Below are 21,982 nucleotides of genomic sequence, written 5' to 3' on the forward strand. Positions count from 1 at the left end.
GTCAACATCGCTGCCTGTGAAAACTGCGGCGATTAAAGTCACAATGAAATGAAAAATGACTTTTTCACCTTGTTAGCCAATTCTTCATATAATGATCATATGTATATCAATGAGCTAATTTGTAGAGCCACTGACTTGACAGAATCAGTCCTTGAAAAACACTATTGAACATGACACAATGTGCTGGCAGATCATCTCAGTCCTCCAACGTGAACACAGTAAAGACCAGACGCGACATCAAGTTATTAAACATTTGACAACTTTAATCCACACCTCCTGTTGTATTAAACACACAAGTCTATTTTACAGAGCTCAGTTAGCAGCTAAAAAAACCCAAAACAATGACATCACAGCCGTGAGATGGATGGGAAGCCAAAGTTCAAAATCTAGCCAGGACGCGTAGAGCAGAGCTGCGTTCAACAAGCCGTTTACCGAGCTGTTTTGCAACTCTGTCTACTTGGAATAAAATAGTAAACAGGTGAACTATTGTGAATAAACAATGCATGCCCATCTGCATGATGTAATGATTCAGTTGAAACTTCAATGTTTGAAATAAATGTCATTTAACTCTTAGCCAAATATCAGCACAATAGTGCAAAATGTCATACTTTAAAGAAAAAAAAAACCTCATGCTGGCCATGTACCGCCTCCCCAGGCTGTTTGCTAATGAATATGGTACATTCTAACTCAGTGGTTTTCAATCATGTGTGACCCACCAGTCTGTAGTTGGGTGAACTATTCCTTTAACACACCTTCAACCAGAGAGGAGGAACTAACCGGCGAAATCAGCTGCTAGGTTGAAATGGGAACGTGCAGACTCCTGGACCTGCATGGCACATGGTTGAAAACCACTGAGCTAGACTACCACAGGAAATCTTTGCTCGTTTTAGCAAACATTGGCTTATGTTTCACGATCATAACCTCTTGTTGAACGCAGCTCAGGAGAGGTGTTGGGCTGCATTCCCATTGACACAAAGCATCTTATATACTTGTCACATAGCTCTCGTGGCTGTCTAAACAGAGAAATCACATGTCCAGTTTTTTCATGTTTAGACCGGGCCATGAGAAGATCCAATCTGTGCCACAGCAAGTTCCAAGTCTGATTTTCTGTTCCTGAGTAAATGCAACCGTGGAGTGAGAGTGGGGAGTTCAAAAAAAATTTACAAATCAGTTAATTTACAGAGTGGCTCCCTGGCTGACTTGAGATCAGTGGTGATATATTTACAGTGGAACAGTCTGTTGGGGAAAAGGCAGAGAGAGCTGATCTGGGAAAAGTGCAAACAATGGAAAGATTAACTCTTCTTCTCTCTCCACCTCTTCCCTCTCCTCCCAAGATCTAGAAATGATTCAGGCCAAGACAATGACAATAAAACAACCAAGTTTCCTATACAACAACGCTCAGTTCAGTTACTGTGGGACCAGAGCTGTTTTTTTTGGACAAAGCATGCTGATCCCAGGTCAGCAACAAGCTATTTATGTCTGAAAATAGTGCCTCGACTTGGTAATTTATAGATCTTGGCAGAAAGTCGGCGTTAGGGAGGGTAGGGTCAGGGGTCGGAGGTCAGACGTAGAAGAGTCGTACCCTGGAGGTGCTGACATGAAGTTCATCATCGTAGAACTTGGTCTCTATGATCACATTACCACTGGAATAGAGAGAGAGATAGACATTAACTGAGGTATTAAAGGACAATTCCAGTGTGATTGGAGTTTTTGCTCATTTCTGTAGATCGTAACCTATCTATCTTGGCTCTCATGGTGTTCCCCAATGTGCATATTAACACGAAAGGGTGAATGGAATTTCTTTCAAAATGTAAAAGTTTATAGGCTGATATTACCGTTCTGATCTTTCCAAAACTAGATTGTTGGCTTCTCATTCACAGTGATGGATTAGCTTTACCAATGAAATTAGAAGTCTCAGGAGTTGTTTTCTATGCCATTTGGAATTGAATGAATGAATGAGCCCAAGATGTATGGCAAAAATCATTTAAAAATATCATTGCACAAGCATATAAAAACAGTCAAAGTTTACACCAAACGGATATTAAATATAAAAAACTCAAATCAAATCTGGTATTGTCATTTAAGTGTCTCTATAACAACAGTACCACAGAAAAACAGAGATATACAGTACATTACCATTATTAAGAACTACAACAAAACTTTTCTATGTCGCCTAGATTCTGTCCAAAGGAATGCGATTTAAGAAGTTAGATATGACATTATGGAGGAGATCAGGGGATAGGGGAGATAAGAGTGGGGACAGTGAAATCTAATGATAAAGTAATCATCCTGATACATTCTTTCACTGTGCTAATGTTTTAGTGAATTTAAAGTAACCTATGTAAGATTTTCAGTTTAATCCAGCCTATAATCTTACATCAGAGTGTTTTTACTTGCATAAATTATGAATAAAAACAGATCAGTCATCTGAATAAGCACTCTGCAATCATACATCTTACATGGTATATCTTTATAGTGAAATTCAACCTCCATGGGTCCATTTGAACCCACTCAAGGACCCCTGGAGGTTTCCAGACCCCAGTTTGGGAACCATTGCAATATATTACAACTACTAATGAAGAACTTGGTCTATATGGTCACATTACCACTGGGAATAAGAGGCAATATAATTGTAAACCAAATCAAATTCTAAGGTAAGGTCCTAAACAACAGTAAGGTAGAACTAGGGCTGGGCAGTATACCTTATTTATTATACCTTATTTACCATAGAATGGTATTTTATTGCTTTTCATTGAAATACATTATATATTTAAATTGCACATTGATCTAAATCGATCTCTAACAGGAGTGCATCACATTATGTTCTCTGTCATACCAGACACTAAACTTTACCAATACTAAACTTAGGATGTTACCGTCCTGAAGTGACATTTTCCAAGCTGCTAGTGGAGTCTAGTATTCAGTCACATAATCATACAACTAGTGGAAAATTAATTTTCATAATAAAAGTAGTGGAATTTAATACCATTTTAATTGATTCCCTAATTATAGTTCGGTTTTCCTTATTTTTTAAGCATAGTATGAATGGTCAACAATCTGAATGGAGAAACCTGGGTGAATTCATTGGTTGGTGTCCTAGAGTGATGTACCAAATGAAACCAAATGCCGTCAAATATTGTATTGTAAAATATTGTGATATGATATTCTGGTCATATCGCCCAGCTCTAGGTAGAACTACAATATGCTACTATATGCTCCTTGAAAAAAAAATGGCAAAACAAGTAATTGTATGACAATCGTCTGAACAACACAAGCTGTTTTTTTTTTTAATGTTAATTACGACTAATCAAATTAGAAAGGCTAAATAGAAATGGGAAGACTTGATAATATTTCCTCAATATCGCCACAAAAGAAAAAATTTGTTGAATAAGTAATGACGACCTCCAGACATGCCACACATTGCTTCTAACATGTTTAAGTCCACATCGTGTCTGTATGACCATTAGTTGTGTGACCATAATGACCTTTAGGGTTTTCATGAAAACATGAAATATAACTAACATCAGCTGACACTAAAGAGCAATAACACGGATGTGGTTTTTTTTTTACTTCAGGAAATCGATTTCTTCACTTCAACCCAGCTGACGAAAACACACCTGATTTGTTTTATTTTTGGCGACTTTTAAAAAAGCTTGATTGAAATTCACTCAACAGATGTATGGGAACATAGCTAGAGATGAGATAAAAAGATGTGTATCAGCAGTATGGAAACATAAGCAGAGAGGAGATAAAACAGCGTATGGGCAGAGACTTACGTTAAAACATTGGCTGGCATCATCTGGGACTCTGGTGCTGCTTCTATCAGAGACTGCCATGTGTTGGTGGAGTTAGGGATGACAAAACCAAACTCGAAAAACCATTCTGGACACAGAGACACAGAGATAGAGCTCAATGCTTCTTCAACAGCCACACAACATACATTTAGCCTGCTGGTAAACTCTTTGCAAGCATAATTTGAGTTTACAATGTTGCCTTCAGCAGAGAAAAAGAGAAAAAAAATTGGCCATATTGCTCATCTACAGTGTGTGTGAAAAGTCTGCAATCATCCGGATAGTTAAAACCAGATTTTTTTCTAGTTACATACTCTAGTTGTGAAGGGGTTGGATTAAGAAGAATACAGTACCAATAGGTAAGGGTGGCCGTCAATCATGGCCAATCAAATCAGCTCTTCTCATCCCCTTTAAAAACTTCTGAATACATGCACTGCTCTATCTAACTGAGGTGAGACAGGCCAGCAGAGTTCAGGTGATTAGACGATGAAGAAAGTTAATAAAGCTAAATGAAGTGTATTCCTGGTTTTCCTAAAGCTGTTGTTGGTGCCATCATATAAAAGAGATGCCGATATTGTGTAGCCTTGTACACAATATCATTCAATTTGTAAGCAAGTCTCAACATAGTGCGATAATTTAGAAAAGTGATAAGGACCATAGCCATGTGGCTATCTGAAATCAATCAACACCCCTCCAGCCAAACAGAATGAATTAGTCATCCAGGCCATTGTATAATAAATATTAATCGATGATATTTTGAGAGCTTTTTTGTTTCCTGTAGCAGGAGGAAGTTGAGCCAATTTTAAGGGAAGTGGCAGAAAATATTAGTGATAGCCAGGTACGATCACCTTCAGGGAGAAATGGAACAGGGAAATGCTAGTAAAATATGAAACAAGTAAATTGTATTTTTTTTTTTTTAAAAGGTAATGTTGTCGATTCTATCAATATCATAGGAAGGACAGTAGGAGATTGAGGGAGTCAGGGTCAGAGAGACAGCAGAGAGCAGCCATTCCAACCAAACCCCAAATCCAGGCAGGACACTGCACTAACTAACAACTGCACTGTTTTTTCTGTTTATTTTATGTATGGAGCTGTTAGTGCTCAGTGTTATGGAAATCTTCCATCAAATTATAATAATTATATAAAATAATTCCATTAAAATACAATACAGAGGTAAGTGAAGATCTTTAATTTGATAAATTTAAGATTCAAGTTAATAACTGTATAGTGACATATGCAGTGTTTCTGTGAAAAGGTTATTTGAGGGTAATAAGGTCAATGGTCAAATAATCACAATACCTGCCACGTTATCACAGTATTTGTCATACGGCCTAATTTGTTTTTGAGGGTAAATAATGATAAAAACACCATCAGAAATCGGGTACTGGCTGTAAAATTACTTGGATCTCTAAAAAGATCTTCAATACTAGAGGTGCCACGAGCCATGCCAAATAATGTAAAAATGCATGAAATTGCACATAATGAGCAAAAAATCTTCTGGGGGAGAACCCCTTACATGTCCCTAGAGCTGCAACGATTAATCAATTAATCGATTAGTTGTCAACTATTAAATTAATCGCCAACTATTTTGGTAATCGATTAATCGGTTTGAGTAATTTTTTAAGAAAAATAAGTCAAAATTCTCTGATTCCAGCTTCTTAAATGTGAATATTTTCTGGTTTATTTACTCCTCTATGACAGTAAACTGAATATCTTTGGGTTGTGGACAAAACAAGACATTTGAGGACGTCACCTTGGGCTTTGGGAAACACTGATCGACATTTTTCACCATTTTCTGACATTTTATAGACCAAACAACTAATCGATTAATTGAGAAAATAATTGACAGATTAATTGACAATGAAAATAATCGTTAGTTGCAGCCCTACATGTCCCTACCACTTATAAAATGAAATCAATGCATGGAGGTGTTGCGGCGCTGTCAGCATTTCAGGTTGTGTAAGACCTTGTGCATAATTCCAATGGACCCAGTCATTCTGACCACAATTATATCATTTTGACCACATGCACTCCATTGCATCCATTTCCATGTGAAGCATGAACAAGCTTGAAGGCTATAGGGGTTCTGGTCTGTGAATGGAAGAGTGGGGTTGAATCCCACAAGCAGTTTTAATACTGGTTTAGTTTGATTCCAGACTTCTCACACACCCTATGCATTGCCTCAAAATGGCTGTCCATAATGGCCTTTAGGGTTAGCATCAGGTAGTAACATCAAAAGTGGGATACCTTTTCTACTGAGATGCAGGACTGAAGAACACAAAGTAACATTTAGGAGCAAGCACAACCTTTAGAAACCATTCAAAAGATTCCCTATAAATGTAAAATGTTCGGACTCACTGAGAAGCCTTGAATAAAAGATTGAAGACTACAATATTTATGAGATATTTTAGATATTTTGGTAAAGTGAATTAATTAAAACTGAGTAAATCCTAATCATTAATGTTTATTTACTTTCAAGTGCTGAAATAGGAACTGTGTAAAAAAAAAAGCCAGTATCGTGCAGCCTTAATTTAAGGTCATGGCTCTAAAATCAAATGAGAAACATAGCTGCAAGTGGCGATTCCGTCTCTAAATGCTGAGGCTTTTCCACCCTGACAAGAATAAAATTCTGGAGCAAACACATGGAAGACTTTTTTTGTCATCAAAATGGTCAAATGTAAAGATCCTGCATATCTGTATAAAATATCGGATGTCAGCAGCTTTAAACCAAAAATGTCAGTATTGGCCCTCAAAAAACCATATTGTCCATATCGGTGGTAACCCTGGTTCAGATTGTCCTTGTAGACAGTCCAGTGCTTTGGCTGTTTACCTTCTAGACACTGCCCTTTGAAGAAAACTTTCTGCTCCAGCCTGAACTTCTCCAGCTTCTCTGAGGAGGAAAAGTTCAGTTCTCTGGACACTGCTTTACACTTCAGGATCTTCTTGGGAACCCGAGCTAGAGACAATGAGTAAAACGGTCAGAGAGAGGAGAGGAGAGGAGAGGAGAGGAGAGTAAGAACTAGTTGAAGTTGGTATTGTAACTGGCCGTTCACATCTATTACTACAAAATAGATGTGAATGCCCAGTAAGCATACAATAGTGCTTTATTAGAAGAGTGATGCCACCCTCAGTTCTGGCTGTAGCTCCATTTGTCATTTTGAGAAGATCCATATGTAACAGTTTGTTAAGATGTACCAAGGTAAAGGATGAGAGGAAGGAAGGAAGTTCACAGGACAGGCCAAAGGAAGATTTCTATTACATGCAGAGGCCATAATTGCCACATCATGGAGGACACAAAATATTATTCTGTGTGAATGGGATAGAGCTCCTTTTGATTTAATGACTGCATTTGATACATATCGTTCCCTTGTTTTAATTAGTAGGAGTGGTCATGATGCATATCTCTCCCTCATTTTGATTAATAGAAGTGCATGTGATAAAAATCATTCCCTGGTTTTGATAAATTGATGCACATGATACATATTGGCTACGTACACACTGCCAGAATTCAGTAGTGACAACCAAATTTATGAATGAGAGTGAATTTGCATGTCTGGTACACACTGGAGCAGAGCAGAGTAAAATTAGTGGACTGTGTATGTACGGGTAACCAGGAGTGATAATGTTACATAACGTAACGTAACGAGTGTTGCGCCTGACGCCACGTCACAACCAGTTGTCCAGTCCAGTTCTGGTACACACTACTCGGGACTAACCGAATCCGCTCTCAAATTCGGTTGTCAATACCTGAATTTTCAGGTAGTGAGTTCGGTTGTAGAATGCGGTTGTCACTCTCCTTAATAACCCAAATGTGTGTGAATGTAACAGGATTAAGCACTCCAATGAGGAGTGACAATCGTATTTAGTTGCAATGTGTACGTTCCCTCGTTTTGATCAATTGGTGTGCACGTGATTCATATTGATGCCTCGTTCTGATTAATAGGACTGCACTACATGTGATACTGTTACCTCATTTTAATTGATACGAGTATACGATATATATTGTTCACTTGTTTTGATAAATAGAAGTGCACGTGACACATATCGTTGCCTTATTTTGATTAACTGGTGTGCACGTGATTCATATTGATGCCTCGTTCTGATTAATAGGACTGCATATCGTTCCTTCCTTTTGTTTGGGGGGGGGGAATTATTTTATTTTACAATGAAAAAGTAGAACACATATACTTAAGGGGCAGATCTCAATGTGCAATATGCAAAACAAGACAAAACAAAAACACAAAAACATAAAACCCTGACACACACACACACCATCCACACGCCATTCACACACACACAAAATGTATAATCATTTTGATTTTTTACAATATTTTTTGCAATATCGCCCAGCCCTATGTGATATATATCATTCCCTCATTTTGATTAACAGAAATGCAGGTGATGTATATTGCTCCCCCATTTTGATTTATAGGAGTGCACGTGATGCATATCCTTCCCTCATTTTGATTAATAGGAGTGCATGTGATTGATATCGTTCCATTATTTTGATTAATAGGAGTGCATGTGACGGATATCGTTCCCTCATTTTGATTTATAGGAGTGCATGTGATGCATATCCTTCCCTCATTTTGATTAATAGGAGTGCATGTGATTGATATCGTTCCATCATTTTGATTTATAGGAGTGCATGTGATGCATATGGTTCCCTTGTTTTGATTAATAGGAGTGAACATGATGCATATTGTTCACCAGTGAGTATTCTACTGGGACATTTCCATATGCTGACTGAGGAATTTAGGCATATACCCAATGTGTATATATAACTATATATATGTATATATATATATATACATATATATATCTGATATACTCATTAACAAGTTAATTAATCAAGGCATTTGATTGCTTAATTTCCATCATATTCACTATTTTATTTAATAACATCTTTAATAATTAATGCATCATTGTAGCGTTAAACACTTAGAGATCCTCAATATCACATCTCAGAAAAAGGCTCTAGATGTTAACTTATTACATGTACACATTTCAAATCCATTGACATGCTTTTTTTGTAACACCGGCATGTTTTCTCTGTGTTTGCTGTATGTTTAGCATGTTTAGTGTGCGTGTACCTTCATGTTCTACACCTGGTAGAGACAGGTCATCAGTTCCCTGCCACAGCACTTTGCCAGTCTCTGCATCCCGAAGATTCATCCAGTTACTGATAGGGAGGGGTTAACGGCCAACAACAACAACAAAACTAAAGAATATACAGAAAGACGGGAATTACACTGCAACACACCATGGCAGCGTTGAACCACTAGAGGGAAGAAGAAACTATACCAAACTGTGCTTTTCTGCTGAAGTACAAAACTGTTATACAGTCATAGCAGCCTTTTGAATAAGATCAGTACCTCTTATTTCCAATTTATTGTAAAATAAATTGCCATTCAGCTGTAGAGAGGTTTCAGTTTGTATTTCGTCTTAACACAGGAATAAACATGGGTCATAGGAAGATTAAAATGAGCTCCGTAATGATGGAAGACATATCGGTTAGATATATTGGCCAGATGTATGGGTTTGGTGATATATGGAGCCGATATTGTCCTTTTATTAAAAAGGGGCTCTGGTCCAGTCTGATATGATGGATCTGATGCAGTTTGATTGATTACATATTTATTGTAGAATTAATCGATACTACACTGGTTGCCTATGGGAAGCCCTGAATTGATTCTAATGAGATCTGATCAGATTCCACACAAGTATGCATGGATATGCCTTTTTATTATTAGTAGTGTTAGTAGTAGTAGAAGGCTAATAGTAGCAGCAGTGGTACCAGTAGCACTAATAGTAGTAATCGTACTGCAGTAGTACCCTGACAAGAAAACAATTCTGGGGGAGACTTCTATCCAAAAAATATTATCATCAGTCTTCAAAAAACCATATCGGTCGCTTAAACATTGTCGTCTCGTAGGTTAGTAACCTCAATCCACATGAGAAAGAGGAGGTTGATAAGCCCTTATGTAAATGATGCTCACTGGTAGCTGGTAGCTGTCCCATCAGGCTGGCAGTTGGTCAGCTGTTCCTGACCTCCACAACCACAATGACAACAATACAACCTTCAATCACAGACGCCAGTAAAGGGCCTTAGCCTGTGGTTCCACTGTCAGGCAAGCTTTTTCAGGTTTGTTCATCACAATCCCTTCGCACATCACACCCATTACAGTGAGTCTAGCTCCTGACAGGCAACACTTAAACTGTGGATATCAGACTGAAAGAGACAAACAGTGTGTATGAACAGACACCGCACACTCCTTAGCCTTCACACTCAGTCACTACTTAGTGTCACACACACACACGTCTCTAGACCATCTGTGATGCCCTTTATCCCCAGATCCTCTCCCTCCCCCCAGCAATTAGCCTCAAAACACACACACACACACACACACAGAGTCCCAAGCCCCAGGACACTGACTTGCCATTTTACCACACAACTATTAGATGAGTGACAAGCTTCCAACACAGAGAGGCCAATTGTTTCCTCTACATGCATCACCACTAATACACAACAAAAACATTAAAACCAAGCAATATATAGCCACTAATATATAGCCCAAACAAGTATGTGGCTAATATTTAGAATTTGCCCTGGGCATATTAAAGGTTTATTTTCTGAGGAGACTGTGTGGATTAGCTGAAAGCAGTAGACAGAGTAGTCCTACACCATCTACTGGTACACTTTGACATGGCATTTTAGAGTATGAAGTATTTTTTCCAAACAGAAACTTTAGAACATAGGCCTCAAAAATAACAATGCATCTTATAGCTCAAATGTGAAACTATCAATGTCAGTGTGGTGTGGAAGGATTTTACTCCAAATCTAGTGTCCAATGATGCTCTAAATGCTGTTGAGGCTTTTCCACCCTGCAAATAAAACAAATTCTGAATCCTAGTAATTTGTAACTAAATTTGGAATTTTTGGGCGGATGGAAACAGTCATATTTAAAGATTTATTTGATATCTGCTATCAGCAGAAAAAAATATCAGTACTGGTATTGGCCTTCAAAACCGCATATGGGTCAAATCCTATATGGTAACAGTGCTTTACCATCTCCACCCTCCCCCACCTCTACCTCTGTCTTTCTAGAAATGTGTGCTGAGTTGAATGCTTCCTCTAATCCTCTCAAGTCTAACTAAGTCCCAACTCCACTCAAACTCATCCTCCACCTCCTCCTCCACTCCTTCCAGAATAATCCAGGCCACTCTGTGGAACACCAGTCATGCTACATCACAATGTCTGATTACTTCCTAAACACTGTTCTACGTGTCATTACAGAAAATTATAGGCAGGTAAATCATTATCCTCCTCTACTTTGAGTAGAGGAGTGCCATCACCCTTCATTCCCCTCAAATTACTTCCTTATAAACTACACATAAAAATATAGCCACAAGCGGCAATGCCGTGGTTCAAGCACTCATGGCATTGAAGAACCATTTCAGCTATCTTTTGTAGGGAACACAACCACAACAACAACCACATTTTTGGCGCCCCTTATAAGATGATTTGGAATGCTGTTCCAGACATGCTTGATGATCTCTGCTGAATATGTGTAACAAGTTTTGTATTGATGGTCACAGAGTTATGGGCGGGTTTGTGTTAGGCCACGTCTATTGTCATTGGTTGCTGGTGGCCATATTGTTTATCTAATTTAGCTGGAAAATGCTTTCAAAGTGTATCTCATCACCATTTAGCTATGTACCAAATTCGGTGCTGATTGGTGAAAAACTGGAAAAGCCGTAGGGAAAAACAGTTTTTCACAATGTTAAAAATGGCGGAAATCAGTTGACCAATGACTGGATCAGTTCAGGCTCCGTTGATCACCGGGGTGAAGTTAGTTTGAAGTTTGATATTCACCGGTTGATGCGCCTTTTAACATCAATAGCGCTGCGTCGATAGCATATTTTTTCTCAAATTCTGCTTTTTTTATAGAGAGGAACACGGAGCCATTGTTTCACAGTGTTGATAAAGTCAAAATCACCTACGGTTGTGATGCAGTGACAGCAGAAAAGCATTCAGTCGGTCCAAGCCCCCAAGGAGTATTTACTGTGGAACCAGGTAACTGAAAGCACCTTGATGTTTTCTTTAGACAACAGTAGATTGTTACTTAAGGCTGTGTCCCAAGGTGTCCCAAACCTGATGATTAGTGATGATTTCTGCACAAGAGTGATGACATCAGCAGAAGTCAACACTGGTATGACGTTCTGCTATGATATGGATTTTGCAATACCTAGTGACAAATCTGGGGATTTTTTCTGACCATGGGGAACAGTGTTAATGTGTTGAATCCCAAAGCATTTGGCAATAAATTGATACGGCTGATGCCGGTTTGCTCACTTGTCTAATCCAGAGAGGTCTGATGATCGCAGCCCTCCGCTGAGAGTGGGGACTGTAGGTTATATTGATATGCAAAGTAGCGTATGATGTTATCTGGCGACTTCTAGTGACTTTTTATATATATATATATATATATATATACAGTATATATATATTATATTATTATTATATATATATATAGAATATATTGCGGTTAACTCTGTTCTTGTTCTGTCCGTGGTCTGCCCATTGTGTTGAGCCTGTCTACATTTTACATATGGTTTACATATGGGTAAGTGAACACAGTTATCTAGTTTTACTTTTTTTCCATAAATAACTCAAGTTGTACCATGAGGAACTTAAATGTAACATATAGGATACTAATGTGTAGTGTGGTGTAGGTGTACCGTTACCAAATAGAAGCTTCTCAGCGGCTCCACAGATAACCTCATCTCCAACATTTATTTAAGCGACATTGGTTTATGTATCCTCTATTTTGTTTACCGACATGGTGATAAATGACCATAGTAAGCAAAATCGTGGCATCTATATACATTTATATGGCTAAAATACAGAACAGACGGGTGTGTAGTCCGACAAAAACAGAAGCCATGCGTATCTCCTACCTTTCTATGCAGCTAACTGGAGTGTGTTTAAATGCCCACATCAATTTAGAGGCCATTCTTTACATACATACTTGCAATATTTAAAATGTTAGGTTTTTTTTTCATATTTTTCATGGCCTATAGCCTACCTTTGCTTCTCAGTTGGAGAAAGACAACATTTGCACAATAAAAGCATTTGAGATGCATAATATTGTCCGTCGTCTCACTCTGTTTGGTATTATAAAGATAAAACACATGTATTAATTTTATTATCAAATGTTAAATTATAACATTTTGAATACCATGATGTAATACCGATACTGTCCAGACAGTGGAAAATACCGTGATATTAATTTGAGTTCATATTACCCACCCCTATTACATCATAGGCCACACCCACTTTCATCAATCAGGTCCAACCTGCTGTACCTACCTAATCCATGGTCCTAGAGTATGTGAACCACATTTCGGGATTAGGAGATACTGTTTGTGGCTATTGTGGTGCCCCTACTGGTTGATTTGAAAATGCCATTGCAGACATGCTTGTTGTCCTCTCTTGAACAATTTCACCAGGTTTTGTGTTGATTGCACCAATGGTGTATCAGTTATAGCCAGTTTTGTGTTAGGCCACGCCCATTGAAAAGTTCATTTGGATATGGTGGCCATATTGTTTAGCGGATTTTGCTGGAAAGTGGTTACAAAGTGTATCTCAAGGCCCTCTGGCTACATACCAAGTTTGGTGATGATAGGTGCAAAACTGAAAAATCCTTAGCGGAAAAAACTTTTTTTTCAGATTATGCAAGGAGAATGTGTGTACCAAGGTTTGTCAATTGGACTCACGGTGTGGGATTTACAGCCTAAATTTTGGACCTTTGGCCTCAATTTGGGCGATTTTGAAAATTTTTGTTTGACGAGAATTTGCAATGAAATTTTGCAATGGAAAATTTTGCAGCCCATGACTTGTCAAATATATCACTTAATTACAACAATTATGATACTGCAGCCTCTGATTGACAGTGCTAAGCACTTTATAGAACTTTATAGTGCTCTCCTTTAAAAAACATATCAATACTAAATCACATGGGGCACAATATTGCTGCTGCACTGCTCTCTATGGGTTGAAACTTTAAACCATGATGCACTTGTCAAGTCATGTTTACTTATATAGCTCTTTATCACAAGCATGTCTCAAAGGGCTTAACATACCATTACATACAGTACATGTCACACACCATACTACATCATACACCTCATAGAAAATACACAAACAGTCACGCCTAAGGGTAATTTAGAGTCTCCAATCCTGACCTGCATGTCTTTAGACTATGGGATGAAACCCACGCAAACATGGAGAGAACATGCAAAGTCCACACAGAACTGCCCGGGGTGGAGATTCAAACCCACAACCTTGTTGTTGTGAGGCAATTGTAGTAACCACTGAGTAACCATGCCGCACTTCTGGCCACACTCCAATCAGTGATGTCAAATCAGGTGTTTTGCCTTTGACGGATGATGCCAAGCACGTGCTTTGACATCACTGATTGGACTGTGGCAAGAAGTGCAACATGCTTGAAAGTTTCAATCCATAAAGAGTTTAGAGAGTTTTCTGCTCTATGTGATTTAGTGTTGATTTACTCTTCAATGAAAATTCAAAATGCATTATCAAAATGCATTATCATACACAGTTTTCTGTTACTTGGATATTCATGACTTAGTGATGGTAGGTCTGGGAGTTAAACTCACAATTTGGTGCTCTGAAGACCTGTGCCTTAAGCTCTAGGCCACTGGCTTTGCTGTGCCAGAGTGAGGAAACAAAACAAAGGGACAAGTTTTGTGATAGCCCAATCTATGTTGAATAACTGCATTAGTGCCCTCCACTAATCAATTTAAACATGGCTTTACAGACATCAATCTTGAGAGTACAGTCATCGTTTGTCTTTAGCTTGGTAAAGATTGATCAAACTATCTTGAACATATCACATTGTCAATTTATCAAACTATTTGCAGCTGGACATTTCGATCTACTTTCGATCTACATTCTACTTTCGATTACGATCTTCACTTCTGCTATAAACAGAGGGGGGTGACTTCATAATCGGGGGCAGGTACCGGCGTCCTGAAAATTTCAACTCTCTAGGACATACGGCTGATTTTTTACAAACTTTTTGATTTTAATATCTATGGAGATTTGATTATTATGTAATAAGCCACACCCACTTTCATCAATCATGACCAAATTTCAACAACACTCCTCAACATGTGTTTCAAATTTTGGTTTAATTACATGAATGGAATGAGTTATGGCCAATTTTTTGTTAGACTGTGTTTTGTTAAAAGTTCATTGGTTGATAAAAACCAAACCCAAAGCCAAAATTTGGCCTATCATTTATTTTTATGTAACTTTTACAGGTGATGTTCCCAAGATGTCCACACCAAGTTTCGTATGAATCAGATCAACAGCCTAGGAGGAGTTGCGAAAAAAGTGATTTTAAAAACTTTAAAATGGCAGAAAAGCCAATATGGACATTGAAAGTGATATATGGGTTAAACCCCGCACCTTCAAAAGAACCTAGGGACCCAAGAATTTTCTCTCTATGTTCAGAAGTTATTGGCCAAAACGTAAAGTTGCTTGTTATAGCGCCACCATCTGGCCAACATGCATGAGCTGCCTTGCCTGAGTAGTGGGGGGCCGTAGGAGCCCACCTGCCAAATATGGTTGCTGTAGGACTTGTGGTTTCACAGCTGCAGACACTTTTAGTGGAGAAAAAGAAAGTAAGAAAGAAAGAAAGAAAGAAAGAAAGAATCCCAGCACCTACAGTGCTTGAACCCCTAATAAAAATAAATCAGTAGCAAAACAATAGTGGTTCGTTAGTACGTGCTTGAACCACTAATAAAAACTTCAGCAATCGATTTCAGCTTCAAAAACATCAGACAAGGTTGCACAATACTCTCTCCAAGGATCAATGCAGGTTCTGTGTGTGTGTGTTAACCTCCAGGGTGCCTGCAGCCATCTGTCAGAACACACACACACAAACACACACACACACATGCACACGCACATATACACCTGTTAATGAGTCCCCAGTGAGTAGCTGCTGTCATCTTTTAGTCTGCATTCATTTTTAAAGAGAGGCTGATGGTTCAAAATGCTGGCAGCTTCCTAGTTCCCAGCCTAACCCAGTACAAATAAACCCCATCTCTAGTCTCCTAAAGACCAGGGTTTTCAGTTCAATCAATTCAAAATGTTAACAATCCCATCAGTGTAACATGTGAACAGTGCAATTTATTCATGATATGCATGAAGTCATTTCCTAAGGTTTTCAATATATAAATGTATAGTAAATTTCACCTTTTAAACTGATTGAACAGAAAGTAAAAAGAAGCCAGGCCAGCTACAGACCAACCCAAGCCCTAACCTTGATACACTACAGACAGGCAGGGGAGGAGAGGAATACAATAAATCCAATAATCAATTGACACTTAACACAATATCATCATCATCGCCATCGACATGGTCATCATAATCCCCATTATCACCAGAATCACCTTTACAGGGCTGAATTGGGCTTTTAGAGTGGTTTAGCTGGTGGGTTTGGTACTGTTGGAGCCCATTGAGAAGTCCTTAACAAGGAAAACACATTACAGGAGCTCATTCACAAGGCTAGCTGTTCAAGGAAAAGATGTATAGTCTGTACTGCATATCATTTTTACCTTTAAGAGGTCAAACAAACATTAGGTAGGCTAAGTAAAGAACTTAATATAAGTTGGGCAGCAGGGTGGCGTGGAGAATAGGTCCTTGAGCAAGACGCTGAATCCCAACCAGTTCCAGGGGTGCTGCTCTGCAGCTGACCCTGACCTCTGACCTCCCTGTGTAGGGGGGCAACCAAAATTTTAGATATTAAACTTAGTACTGGTATCGAAGTCATAATTCTGATGTCATGGCAACACTACTAGTTAACATTAGCATTAGCAGCACACTGCTGTCTTGTCAACATTAGCTTTACTAGTCAAAATTAGCATTAGCCTATAGCAGGATGCACCATGACCAGCCACTGTTCACAACCCGGTTGCATTTTAAATGGTACATGCCTTAGATCACTGAGCCACCAGGACATCCTAATAATAATAATAATGCATTTTATTTGTACTGCACTTTTCATTCACAGTGAATCTCAAAGTGCTACAGAGTTAAAAATATAAAAACAAAAACGAAGAAAAAGATAGCTAAGAAAGCTAACAAGAGTTAACATGAAAAACCTGTGAATTTTGATCTTTTAGTTACTTTTAATATCAGTTTTCATGAAAAATTAATCATCGGGGGAAGCAGACTGCAATAGCACTAATTGGTTGGTTTGACACAGAGGTCATGAGCAACTTCTTTTACCCCTCACCTCGTCCTGTGTTGTACATTCAAATTATTAAGTCCAATAACTCAGGCTTACATTGGTAACCTTTTTCTAATTTGGCACACAGATAGTCGTGGTGTCTCATAACCTGGACACAAGAATGGCACTGATTTGCCCATAAGGGGCACTATATTAACCCCTTTGCACTAGGGATGCACTGATCACTTGGTCCGCTATCAAAATCGAGATATTCACTGTAAATATGAGATTGGAGAATTTTGACAACCGATTGATGACACCAACCCAAACCAACCAAAACATTAAAATTATTTAGAATAATAATAATATATAATAATTTAGAATAGCACCTAGCACCTAGCACCTAAGCCTATTTCTGGAAAAAAAATCGAGGACTGTCTTAAGGGAGTAGTTCACCCAAAAATGAACATCTGGTCATTATGTGCACACCCTCATGTCAGTGTTAACACTGGTGAAGCTTGTATATCCACATAACACACAGCTAGTTAGCCAACACAGTTCCATGCCAGCCTTCTGCCAGGGTTTATTCTTTACAGTTCCAAAAAGGACAAAAATGACCATAAAATTACTCCAAATAGCTCCTGCAGCATAATCCATGTGTTCTGAAGCCAAATGATTGCACTGTGGCTCCAATACTCCAATATTCATCTAATTTTCTGCACTGCCTTCAAATGCCGTCGGAAATACTGTAATTTCGAGCAGAAAAAAGTACTTGAATACACATTGGCTACAAGTTGTAGCCCATTTACGACTGTCAAACTCAAAGGTACAAGCTTACAAAGAGCACATGAAAGGGAGCAAGACTCTTGCACCAGATCGCTACAAGGTGTCCGCAGCTTCATGAGAGGGGGAAATCTTGGAGATAATGAGGTAAATACTGGACGTTTGGACCCACAGTGCCATCGTTAAAATTCAGAACACTTGGATTATGCTGCCGTAGCTGCAAGTAATTTTATGGTCAATAATGTTCAATAAATCTGCAAATCGGAGATGTACCGAGTCCAACTGTGTGGTTCATATGTGCCTTGCCACCAGACCCCCCGCAGATGACCTACAGACATGTCCAGTTCTTACTGGTTGTAGAGCAGTGCAAGCCTGGGCCATAGTTGTAGTAGCAGTAGCAGGCAGTGCTGGTGTGCTGCTTTTTCTAGAGGGTATTACAGTCTGGGGCTATTTCAGTCCTAGCTGGTTACATAAAGACAGTCAAGACAATAAGAGGGGAAGCATCAACCTGCCCTGATGGCTACTTAACTTTTATCCACTCACACACTCTATCACCTCCCAGATGCAAAGCTTCAGCTTGTTTTCATCAAAATAAGGCCTGGGCTAGGGCTTACACAAGTCAACAGCAAAGAGCTAGTCAATTTTGGCTGTGGCTACTAAGCTATTCTAATTGACCATGCACTTTCTGTTCCCCGGAAATTCTGTTCTAGAAACTAAGTTTGGCTGCTAAGTGGCTCATACAGTTTTGTGATCCACCATCCGTTGAGATAATATCTCTACTATTAATAAGAAAAATGATAACAAAACGAACAATAGTAATAATAGACACACTGATACACACATAGATACCAAGATACATAAAGCTAATGCCTGTCTTATTCAAAATTACATGGTTAACAGGGCTCAGATACAAATGTCCCTTGCTATCATACTGCCTACAGCCAATAAGTCACACATGTATAAAGAATTGCCATCCTGCCTACAGCAAAGAGATAACTCATAGCTGATAGCTGGACAGAATCGGCCATAATAAAAAACGACCTATGTATCCTAGCAGGTAGTTAATTGCATTCACCTGGCATCCCAGGTGTAAATATGTCCCCGATTAGAACGCTAGAACGAAAACCTGCAGGGCTCTGGGTCCTGAGGACCATGATTGAAAAAATCTGCTCTAAAGAATCAATTCCCAGCCACTTCAGTTGTTTTGGAGAAGGCTGACATGGAGCTGCTCTAGCTAACTTGCTGTGTGTTACGTGGACATACAAACTTCATCAGTGTTTCAACTGATGTGAAGGTGAGTAGCCTAGGTAATAACAAAATTTTAATTTTTGGGTGAACTATTCCTTTAAGACCTTCAACAAAACGGTAGGGTCTGATGGCAAATTCAGCATAGGCCTACATCTGATTTACCAAGCGGTAATTTCAATAAATCAATTCAATAAAATCTGTCTATGTGTAATTTCTGGTCCAATGCTGATCTCTATTGTTCAGCGATGTCATTACAACAACTCAAGGCTTGGCCGCTCCTCTGCCCTCCTCAAGCACATGCCCGCTGCTTGGCCTGACGTTCTCTCTACCAGCGTAACAAAGGCTAACGTTGAACACAACAACAAAATCATTAATTAGAAAATGTGTAGGAGATTTTTCTAGGTTAGTTAACATATTCAGTAATGGCAGAACTGTTATTTACAAGTCACTTACTGTTGCTATTGGTTAGCTAGAAGGCTAAATAGTCAAGCTAGCTGCATGTTAGCTCGCAGAGGACTGCAAGTCCAAGCCAAGTCTCTTGGCACTGTGGTAGGAGGGCCTTCAAACAACTACAAAAATACAGTGGCCGCTCCTGTGTTTTTTTAATGCAGAAATCTCTGTTTTCTGGCTGTTCACGTTGTCTCACTCACTACTATTCAGGAACCTCTGCTGATATTTACTAGTCATATTATGCTTCAGTAAAGCAGAAATATTACACATTTAACCTTTAACTTTTATAATTGGTTCACACTGTTCCCTCTCACCCTTCACGGTTTGTTTTGGTGGAAGAAGATTGTCTAAAGGCTGGCATTTTATTGAAATAAGAGCTGCTTGGTGGGTTATATGAGTGTCAATTTTACCAGGTATGCATGTTTGCAAATAAGCACAGTAGTATTGAATTGCCACATTTTTAAATGGAGTAAACCTGCAGCAAAACCAAATAATGAGATACTTATCGGTAGTAACAGTTTTTTTTTTTTTTACGTCTGCTGACATAACTGTTAGCCATCAGCTTGCTACACTAGCAAGATAAGGATGCTTGACAAGGAACAGCTGGCATCTGACAGCATGATGCATCAGTCAAAACCAACTATGTCAACCTTACCTGTATCGCCATTAATTGCAAGTCTGTAACTGTTACTGAAAGGTTTTTATGGTTACAGCTGGCTCACCTAGCACAGAGAGCAGCTAGCCAAGCAGGGCCTGGCATATTTGCTGGTAGACAGTTTTTCTTGTGAGCTAGCTTCCGATAACATAGAAACAGATGCAACAGCTGTTCATCCTGTCAGATCAGAATAGGCACAATAACATCAGCTAACTAATAACAAATGGCAAGTGAAGCTAATGACAGGCTAGCTACAGTAGCCAACATTACAGTACCATTAGACCAAAGACAGCCACAATAAATGTTATTACCATCTAGCTAGCTAGTAACAAACAAGACAGACAATTACCCTATTACTGTCCGAGTAACATGAGAGGAACACCAGCAAACCTCCTCTACAGAAAAAGGATACAGTTTGAAGCCTTTCAAAATGTCCTTGGCCCTGTCTTCGTCTGAAGACATTTCGGCAATCTTTCGTTTTCGTGCCTTGAGAAAAAATGGCCAACAAAAATAATGAAGCTGCTTGTGATGTTAGCGAAACTAGCAACCTATCTAGAGAACTAATGTGCTACCGTTGACCACAAAATATCATAAAGTCCGCCTACGGTGTAGTTCACGTTACGTTGCTGAGCTGCAGGTTTAATCTGATCCGATAATACAACCAGCTAAACTAAATAGACTCAACTAGCTAGCTGACAGCTAGCCTAGCCAGTCAGAGGCACTGGACAACTCCCACCAGCCAATCACAAGCTGTAAAGGGGAGGCTGGCGCAGGACTAAACTGGATAGAGACGCGTCACCAATGGCAACGGCCATTGTGTGTGCGCACACACACAAATACACACGGGCGCGCGCGCGCGCGCGCACACACAAACACACACACACACACACACACACACACACACACAATATAGAGGTATGGCAAAGTCTTTACATTTAATATCATTTACCACCAAAACGTAATGAAATATTAGATGTGGGGACTGACAATATATTATTTGGTTAATGTGATAAATTATTAGACATAGGGATGTTCTAGATATTATATTATTTATTATATTATTATTTGGTCAATGGCTTCCAAATAGATTTATGATGGTTTTTGCTTTATCTTTACTCTCCTTAAGGTATGGCGCATACCACACCTTACCATACCCAACTGACGCCCATAACACACACACACACACAATTCACTGGGGTACAGAGGGAGTGTGGTGTGTGTGTGTGTGTGTGTGTGTGTGTGTCTGTGCGCACGCACACACACACACACACACACACACACACACACACACACACACACACACTCCCTCTGTACCCCAGTGAATTGCCCCCTCTTGTGGAAAGTGACTTAGTGACAAGGCTCCAGTATGTACAGCAGGCAGGTTTAGTATCTAGAATAGGTGGATTGAAGACTCTAAATTGCCCATTAGGCATGAGTGTGTTTGTGTAGTATGATGTATGCAATCTAGTGAAAATGATGTATATGACATAGTATATGATGTATAGTATGCATATGATGTATATGAAGTATGTGACCTACATGACATAGTATAGGATGTATATGTAGTATATATATATGATGTAGTATGTGACATGTACTGTATATGATGCTATGTAAAGCCCTTTGAGACATGCTTGTGATAAAGGGCTATATAAATAAACAAGACTAGACATACAATAACCATGTAGGCCTTTTAATCATATTTTTTTTTAAATTGTTTTCATTTTCCATAATTTGATCTAATTCTAATTACCTCACTGTTTCTTTGTGTTTTATTGTATGCAAACCAC

The 21,982-nt window shown here is 38.9% G+C and overlaps 1 protein-coding gene across 2 annotated transcripts; it reads right to left on the bottom strand.

Moving 5' to 3' along the window:
- Positions 1–261: 261 nt before the first annotated feature.
- On the bottom strand, positions 262–20,831 carry pde6d (phosphodiesterase 6D, cGMP-specific, rod, delta). Of its 2 annotated transcripts, XR_013505098.1 has the most exons (6): positions 20,605–20,831; positions 8,885–8,973; positions 6,622–6,747; positions 3,777–3,882; positions 896–1,643; positions 262–861 (listed from the first exon to the last, which is right to left on the bottom strand). XR_013505098.1 is itself a non-coding variant. In XM_071903501.2 (5 exons), exons 1-5 carry the CDS (start codon positions 20,652–20,654, stop codon positions 1,562–1,564), a joined length of 453 nt encoding a protein of 150 aa, XP_071759602.1. In that variant the 5' UTR covers positions 20,655–20,831; the 3' UTR covers positions 262–1,561. The 2 variants fall into 2 exon arrangements, 1 of the variants encoding a protein (XP_071759602.1); XM_071903501.2 differs by having other exon boundaries at positions 262–1,643.
- Between the last annotated feature and the right edge of the window lie 1,151 nt (positions 20,832–21,982).

This window comes from Centroberyx gerrardi, chromosome 9, assembly GCF_048128805.1.
Source record: "Centroberyx gerrardi isolate f3 chromosome 9, fCenGer3.hap1.cur.20231027, whole genome shotgun sequence".
NCBI lineage: Eukaryota > Metazoa > Chordata > Actinopteri > Beryciformes > Berycidae > Centroberyx > Centroberyx gerrardi.